General features: G+C 47.2%; 1 protein-coding gene across 9 annotated transcripts in view; it reads right to left on the bottom strand.

The window, feature by feature from the left end:
* Positions 1–2202: 2202 nt before the first annotated feature.
* The window catches only part of LOC110496699 (zinc finger protein 40), a 114570-nt gene continuing 107983 nt past the window's right edge, over positions 2203–8789 (bottom strand). For 6 of the 9 annotated variants that reach the window (XM_036953520.2, XM_036953521.2, XM_036953519.2 and 3 more), the window contains 2 exons: positions 5868–6394; positions 2203–4250 (listed from right to left, as the gene is read on the bottom strand). In XM_036953520.2, coding sequence (XP_036809415.2) covers positions 2877–4250; positions 5868–6394 — 1901 coding nt within the window. In that variant the 3' untranslated portion in view covers positions 2203–2876. Of the gene's footprint in view, positions 4251–5701; positions 6395–8789 lie in introns of all 9 variants that reach the window. The other 3 variants (XM_090209351.1, XM_090209350.1, XM_090209348.1) reach the window with 3 other exon arrangements.

Genomic DNA, 8789 nt, shown 5'->3' with positions numbered 1-8789 from the left:
TGCCCTCAGGCCCCTACTCCACTACCACGTATCTACAACGCAAAATCCATGTATACATGTGTATATGTATGCATGTTATCATGTGTGTGTATGAATGTGTCTGTGTTTGTGTTACTTCACAGTCCATGCTGTTCCATAAGGTGTATTTTTACCTACTTTTTAAAATCTGATTTCTACTGCTTGCATCAGTTATCTGATGTGGAATAGAGTTCCATGTAGTCATGGCTCTATGTAGTACTGTGCACCTCCCATAGTCTGTTCTGGACTTGGGGACTGTGAAGAGACGTCTGGTGGCATGTCTTGTGGATATGCATGGGTGTCCGAGCAGTGTGCTAGTAATTTAAACAGACAGCTTGGTACCTTCAACTTGTCAACACCTCTTACAAAAACAAGTAATGAGGAAGTCAATCGCTCTACCACTTTGAGCCATGAGAGATTGACATGCATGTCATTAATGTTATTTCACTGTGCCCTGTTCTGAGCCAACTACAATTTTCCCAAGTCCCTCTTTGTGGCACCTGACCACACTACTGAACAGTAGTCCAAGTGCGACAAAACCAGGGCCTTGTTGATAGTGTTGTTAAGAAGGCAGAGCAGCGCTTTATTATGGACAGACTTCTCCCTATCTTAGCTACTGTTGTTTCAATATGTTTTGACCATGACAGTTTACAACCCAGGGTTACTCCAAGCAGCTTAGTTACCTCAACTTGCTCAATTTCCACATTATTCATTACGAGATGTAGTTGAGGTTTAGGGTTTAGTGAATGATTTGTCCCAAATACAATGCTTTTAGTTTTGGAAATATTTAGGACTCATTTATTCCTTGCCACCCATTCTGAAACTAACTGAAGCTCTTTGTTGAGTGTTTCAGTCGCAGTAGTAGCTGACGTGTATAGTGTTGAGTCATTCACATACATAGACATACTGGCCTTACTCAAAACCAGTGGCATGTCGTTAGTAAAGATTGAAAAAAGTAAGGGGCCTAAACAGCTACCCTGGGGAATTCCTGCTTCTACCTGGATTATGTTTGAGAGGCTTCCATTGAAGAGACAACTTCTGTGTTCTGTTAGACAGGTAACTCTTTATCCACATTATAGCAGGGGGTGTAAAGCCATTACACATACGTTTTTCCAGCAGCACACTATGATCGATAATGTCAAAAGCTGCACTGAAGTCTAACAAGACAGCCCCCACAATCATTGTATCATCTATTTCTCTCAGCCAATCATCAGTCATTTGTGTAAGTGCCGTGCTTGTTGAGTGTCCTTCCCTATATGCGTGCTGAAAGTCTGTGGTCAATTTGCTTTCTATGAAATAGCATTGCATCTGGTCAAGCACGGAGGTTTGATGCCCCCCCCTCTCTGGTCTGGTTTAAGAGAGCTGATGTCCCCCTCCCTCTCTGGTCCGGTTTAACAGGAGTCTGATGTCCTCCTCCCTCTCTGGTCTGGTTCGACAGATGTTTGATTATGTCTGTTGGGTCAATGCCCACCGACATCCTCTCGTTCCTGATGAAAATGACTATTTTCCGTGAAATAAGAAAGCGCTGTTGAGAGCAAGTGCAACTATTAGGCTGACTGGAAGATGATGTAATACAGAACATTGTGTACCAGTGGATTTGAAGACGTGAACATTGAACTGTTGAGTCTTTTATGTAACCTTCATTTAACTAGACAAGTCAGTTAAGAACAAATTCTTATTTACAATGATGGCCTACGCCGGCCAAACGCAGACAACGCTGGGCTAATTGTGCACCGCCCCCTATGGGACTCGGCCGGTTTTGATATAGCCTGGAATTGAACCAGGCTAGTGTAGTGACGCCTCTAACAGTGAGATGCAGTGCCTTAGACTGACGCGCCACTCAGGAGCCCAGGCTGTTACAGTACGATTGAGAGTTGAATTACACGTTGATTTTAACATCTTTATAAATGTCGACAATTTGTTTTCTTTCAGTGAAATACTTCAGAGAATGTAATGTACTGTATTTAAAGTCCTGTTCTCAGTGTGGTGTAGATTGAAGTCATGTAGATGGAAGGACTACAGGTCAATGCATAGTAAAAGAAAAAATGCATTGAACTACTGTTTAATCATCTAAACATAATAATATATTTTTCACCAATTCAAATGCTATTTTAATTTCGTTGTATTAAATTGTGGAAACATGATATTTTGCATCGGAGACAAAAAAAAAACTGAATAAAAATGTATGTTTGTAAACAAAGTTTTACTGATACAGTTGATAATAACAGTGATACTGCAATGAAAAGCTACCATATTACACATACCTATGGACATGAACCATCATGGGCACTACATGGAATAGACTGTAATAAATAGTTGAACACAACGTCTGTACACTGAAACAACGCCCCAAATCCATAGAAATGTCCAAGTATAACACATTTCATTTTTTTTTTCTCATAAATTTACAATTGACATTAAAACTTTCCAAAATAAAACCGGTAAGGTACATTTTCTTCCATTTAGTTCCATTTCATTGAAATAAAACACAAGCAACTACTGAATTTGTAAGGTATTATTTACAGGTTCCTAAAACAAGCAACTACGAAAAAGGCACAATTGTCTATACAGCATGTACAACAACAAAAAAATTGTCTGGAGCTGACAAAAAAGTTAAAAGATCATTAACATAAGCATCTGTTGATTGCACATAACAATATGAATGTCAGAAACTGTGCTTTGAATGGTGATTTGCAGAGAAACAAACCCACCCTGAAGTGTTTTCAGTCTTAGAAAGTGACAACCATTACAAAATAAGAACATTGATAAGTAGCCTGGGTAACCAGATTTAACGTTGCGATCACCATTGTAAACTCAGCATTCAGGCTGGTTTTAACTAGGCTATTCGGTTGGGGGTTTCAGGTGGCGATGACCAGTCTGTCCTCATCATCGCTGGATGCTGAGTCATCATTGTAGTTTTCCGTTTCCTGCTGTCGTGAGAGCATCGACTGCCTCCGAGGCGTGACAGGCTCACTGGCTCCCTCTGCTGGAGGATTCTTATCCCCCTCCAGGCCCCTGTCAGGGGCTGGGGCTGGAGCTAGAGCTAGAGCTGGAGCTGGGGATGGAGCTGGGGATGGAGCTGAGGCTGGAGCGGGCTGTTCTAGCGATGTTGTTACCCTCTCTTTCTTTTCTGAAGTCTGTGTGTCATCGGAGCCTCTGGAACCTCCGGAACCCCCCGGTCCTGATCTGCTGCATGATGATGCCAATTCCTGGGCGAGACTTCCCCTCAGGGTGGCGGGGGGAGGGGAAGCAGCAGACAGACAGCTGACTGAGGGTTCGGTTTCAGTCGAGGGCTGTGGGGTCGGTGGGGCTGCTGGGGCATCGGGGCTGCCCTGCCTCTCAAAGGGTCCGGCGAGGGGACTGAGGCCGGAGAGGGGGCTGAGGGAGGGGATGAGGGTGGGAACGGCGATGTTGAGGATCTGCAGGCCAGGGATGTGGGTGTGGTGGTGGGGGACTGTCCTGCTCTGGGAGGTGGAGGTGTGAGCCAGGACCTGCAGGCCCAAGGTGGCATTGAGCGACAGGCCATGTTGGGATAGCAGCTGGGTGGAGGTCAGGCCTTCTGAGCTGGTCAGGGTCAGAGTCTCCAGACCCATGGACTGCAGCGTGTGGTGGGAGGCCCTGAGGGCCGGTAGACCAGCCACCTGCCCCAGCCCAGTCACCTGCCCCAGCCCAGTCACCTGTCCCAGCCCAGTCACCTGCCCCAGCCCAGTCACCTGCCCCAGCCCAGTCACCTGCCCCAGCCCAGCCACCTGCCCAAGGGGGAAGTAGGGCATGATACTACTGATTGGCTCCTGGACCACCAGAGGCTGGTTGACGGGGGATGAGGGACTAACCATACCATCGGGCTCAGGGGAGTTAGAGGTGTTGGGGAATGGGAGGGGGCTGGTGTTCCGGTGGATGACGCTCAAGGCGGGGATGGTGAGCTGGACAGGGCCAGCCTGGATGGGCACGAAGGTGGAATAGGCTGCCAGGCTAGCGGGAACCAGCTGGATGCCCCTCACGGGGACCATGCTGTAGGGGGAGTGTGAGGGCTGCTGGGAGTGCAGAGGCAAGTGGCTGAAGAGGTGGGTGTTGGTCCCCTGTGTGGCCCCTGGTCCTTGGGTCGGGCGCTGGGAAGGAAAGTGCAAGGGGCTGTAGGAGGATGTCTGGAGGCTATAGGAGGAGGTCTGAGTGCTGACATCTGTCCCGACAGGGACACCTGGGTCACTCACTGACAGGGCCAAAGTGCCATCCTGGGAAAGAACAAAATAAAAACGAGTCATTATGACCTTTACCTACTGCATGACTGATCTGGAAACAGGACCAACACAGAACATACGCCTTTTCACAGGAACAACTCATTGAAAAGACATGAGAAGACGATACATCACATGACCAAAAGTAAGTGGACACCTACTTGTCAAACATCTCATTCCAAAATCAAAAGCATTAATATGGAGTTGGTCCCCCCCTTTGCTGCTATAACAGTCTCCCCTTTTCAGGGAAGGCTTTCCAGTAGATGTTGGAACATTGCTGTGGGGATTTGCTTCCATTCAGCCACAAGAGCATTCGTGAGGTTGGGCACTGATGTTGAGCGATTAGGACAGGCTCACATTCATCCCAAAGGTGTTAGATGGGGTTGAGGTCAGGGCTCTGTGCTGGGCAGTCAAGTTCTTCCATACTGATCACAACAAATCATTTTCTGTATGGACCTCGCTTTGTGCATGGTGGGGATTGTAATGCTGAAACATTACAATGTTTCCGCCTTGGGTTGTGCCGTGGCGGAGATCTTTGTGGGCTATACTCTGCCTTGTCTCAGGATGGTAAGTTGGTGGTTGAAGATATCCCTCTAGTGGTGTGGGGGCTGTGCTTTGGCAAAGGGGGTGGGGTTATATCCTTCCTAAGGGGCCTAGCCCAACTATGAAAAACAGACCCAAACCATTATTCCCCCTCCACCAAACTTTACAGTTGGCACTATGTATTCGGGCAGACGTTCTCCTGGCATCCGCCAAACCCAGATTCGTCTGTAGGACTGCCAGATGGTGAAGCGTGATTCATCGCTCCAGAGAACGCGTCTCCACTGCTCTGGACTCCAATGGCAGCAAGCTTTACACCAGTCCAGCCAACACTTGGCATTGTGCATGGTGATCTTAGGCTTGTGTGTGGAGGCTCGGCCATGGAAACCAGTTTCATGAAGCTCCTGACGAATATTTCTTGTGCTGTTGCTTCCAGAGCCAGTTTGGAACTCAGTAGTGAGTGTTGCAACCGAGGACAGAAAACGTTTACGCGCTGTGTGCTTCAGCACTTGGCGGTCCTGTTCTGTGAGCTTGTGTGGCCTACCACTTTTTGGCTGAACCGTTGTTGCTCCTAGATGTTTCCACTTCACAATAACAGCACTTACAGTTGACCGGGGCAGCTCTAGCAGGGAAGACATTTGACAAACTGTCTTGTTGGAAAGGTGGCGTCCTATGACGGTGCCACGTTATAAGTAACTGGGCTCTTCACTAAGGCCATTCTACTGGCAATGTTTGTCTATGGAGATTGCATGGCGGTGTGCTCAATTTTATACAACTGTCTGCAACGAGTGTGGCTGAAATAGCCAAATAATCGAATTTCAAGGGGTGTCCACATACTTTTGTATATATAGTGTATGTGACTAGAAACAAGCCTTTCATTGAAAGCTGATAATCAGAAATACATTCACCTTTTCATTCAGAACAGATTTGCTGAAGTGCCTCGCATAAGGGACTCATAGCAAGGGTATGGAAGGGTATGGGTGTGAAAGGGTATGAAAGTGCAGAGTGACTGGGATGGAGGGAGGGATGGAGAGAGAGAGGATGGGGGGAGGAGGAGCACATGGTGGGGCTCACCTGGCCGAGCTTGGAGCAGCTCTTGCCCTGTGCGGGGGGACAAGGGGGCACGTCAAAGTCAGGGTAATCGATGGACATCTGCCTGCACGGCGAGACAGGGCTCATCATGGGCACCGACTCTGTGCCAGATGTGTGGGGGGGCGGGGAGTAGGGCAAGGGGCTGGAGCAGCCTCCGGATATTGACATCTGTTTGACCAGGGAGACGGGGCTCAGCATGGGCACGGATTCTGTATCTGAGGCATCGTGGGTGTGGCAGTCGGAGTAAGGGGGCTGGGGGAGTGACAGGGCAGCTGGGTGGTGGTGGATGGACAACTGGGCCAGAAGGGAGCTGGGAGGGAGCTCAGCCTGGAGGGAGGAGGGGATGTGCTGGGGGCTGGCTGAGACCGAGGGGTTGGTGGACAGGCCCGACTCAGCCTGGCTGTCATCCTCCTCTTCCTCATTATCATCTTCGTTGTCATCATCAGCACCTTCGGAGTCCTCTCCGTCTGAATCTGGGCGGTCTGTACTGCCCACCTGGCTACGGTCTCCTGGGGAAGAGAGATAGAGGGCTCTTAGTTACCAAGACAGAGAGATAGAGGGCTCTTAGTTAACAAGACAGAGAGATAGAGGGCTCTTAGTTACCAAGACAGAGAGATAGAGTTCTCTTAGTTACCAAGACATGGGCTAGAGGGATCTTAGTTACCAAGACAGAGAGATAGAGGGCTATTAGTTACCAAGACAGCGGTATATACAGTGGGGCAAAAAAGTATTTAGTCAGCCACCAATTGTGCAAGTTCTCCTACTTAAAAAGATGAGAGAGGCCTGTAATTGTCATCATAGGTACACTTCAACTATGACAGACAAAGTGAGAAAAGAAATCCAGAAAATCACATTGTAGGATTTTTAATGAATTTATTTGCAAATTATGGTGGAAAATAAGTATTTGGTCACCTACAAACAAGCAAGATTTCTGGCTCTCACAGACCTGTAACTTCTTCTTTAAGAGGCTCCTCTGTCCTCCACTCGTTACCTTTATTAATGGCACGTGTTTGAACTTGTTATCAGTATAAAAGACACCTGTCCACAACCTCAAACAGTCACACTCCAAACTCCACTATGGCCAAAACCAAAGAGCTGTCAAAGGACACCAGAAACAAAATTGTAGACCTGCACCAGGCTGGGAAGACTGAATCTGCAATAGGTAAGCAGCTTGGTTTGAAGAAATCAACTGTGGGAGCAATTATTAGGAAATGGAAGACATACAAGACCACTGATAATCTCCCTCGATCTGGCGCTCCACGCAAGATCTCAAACCGTGGGGTCAAAATGATCACAAGAACGGTGAGCAAAAATCCCAGAACCACACGGGGGGACCTAGTGAATGACCTGCAGAGAGCTGGGACCAAAGTAACAAAGCCTACCATCAGTAACACACTACGCCGCTAGGGACTCAAATCCTGCAGTGCCAGACGTGTCCCCCTGCTTAAGCCAGTACATGTCCAGGCCCGTCTGAAGTTTGCTAGAGAGCATTTGGATGATCCAGAAGAAGATTGGGAGAATGTCATATGGTCAGATGAAACCAAAATATAACTTTTTGGTAAAAACTCAACTCGTCGTGTTTGGAGGACAAAGAATGCTGAGTTGCATCCAAAGAACACCATTCCTACTGTGAATCATGGGGGTGAGGCTGTTTTTCTGCAAAGGGACCAGGACGACTGATCCGTGTAAAGGAAAGAATGAATGGGGCCATGTATCGTGAGATTTTGAGTGAAAACCTCCTTCCATCAACAAGGGCCTTGAAGATGCCGTAACTCCGTGATGTCGTCATGGAGGAGTGGAAGAGGACTTCAGTGGCAACCTGTGAAGCTCTGGTGAACTCCATGCCCAATAAGGTTAAGGCAGTGCTGGAAAATGATGGTGGCCACACAAAACATTGACACTTTGGGTCCAATTTTGACATTTTCACCTTGGGGTGTACTCACTTTTGTTGCCAGCAGTTTAGACATTAATGGCTGTGTGTTGAGTTATTTTGAGGGGACAGCAAATTTACACTGTTATACAAGCTGTACACTCCCTACTTTACATTGTAGCAAAGTGTCATTTATTCAGTGTTGTCACATGAAAATATATACTCAAATATATACAAAAATGTGAGGGGTGTACTCACTTTTGAGATATACTGTATATACAGTTGTGGCCAAAAGTTTTGAGAATGACACAAATATGAATTTTCACAAAGTCTGCTGCCTCAGTTTGTATGACGGCAATTTGCATATTCTTCAGAATGTTATGAAGAGTGATCAGATGAATTGCAATTAATTGCAAAGTCCCTCTATGCCATGCAAATGAACTGAATCCCCCAAAAACATTTACACTGCATTTCAGCCCTGCCACAAAAGGACCAGCTGACATCATGTCAGTGATTCTCTCGTTAACACAGGTGTGAGTGAGGACAAGGCTGGAGATCACTCTGTCATGCTGATTGAGTTCGAATAACAGACTGGAAGAGCTTCAAAAGGAGGGTGGTGCTTGGAATCATTGTTCTTCCTCTGTCAACCATGGTTACCTGCAAGGAAACACGTGCCATCATCATTGCTTTGCACGAAAAGGGCTTCACAGGCAAGGATATTGCTGCCAGTAAGAATGCACCTAAATCAACCATTTATCGGATCATCAAGAACTTCAAGGAGAGCGGCTCAATTGTTGTGAAGAAGGCTTCAGGGCACCCAAGAATGTCCAGCAAGCGCCAGGACCGTCTCCTAAAGTTGATTCAGCTGTGGGATCGGGGCACCACCAGTACAGAGCTTGCTCAGGAATGGCAGCAGGCAGGTGTGAGTGCATCTGCACGCACAGTGAGGCAAAGACTTTTGGAGGATGGCATGATGTCAAGAAGGGCAGCAAAGAAGCCATATGATATTCTGCAAAAGGTACAGGAATTGGACT

The sequence above is a fragment of the Oncorhynchus mykiss genome, chromosome 18, assembly GCF_057628025.1.
Source record: "Oncorhynchus mykiss isolate SJ-2025 chromosome 18, ASM5762802v1, whole genome shotgun sequence".
Classification (NCBI taxonomy): Eukaryota; Metazoa; Chordata; class Actinopteri; order Salmoniformes; family Salmonidae; genus Oncorhynchus; species Oncorhynchus mykiss.
The sequence above is the reverse complement of the archived record's forward strand: the minus strand, read 5'-3'. Positions and strand labels throughout refer to the sequence as shown.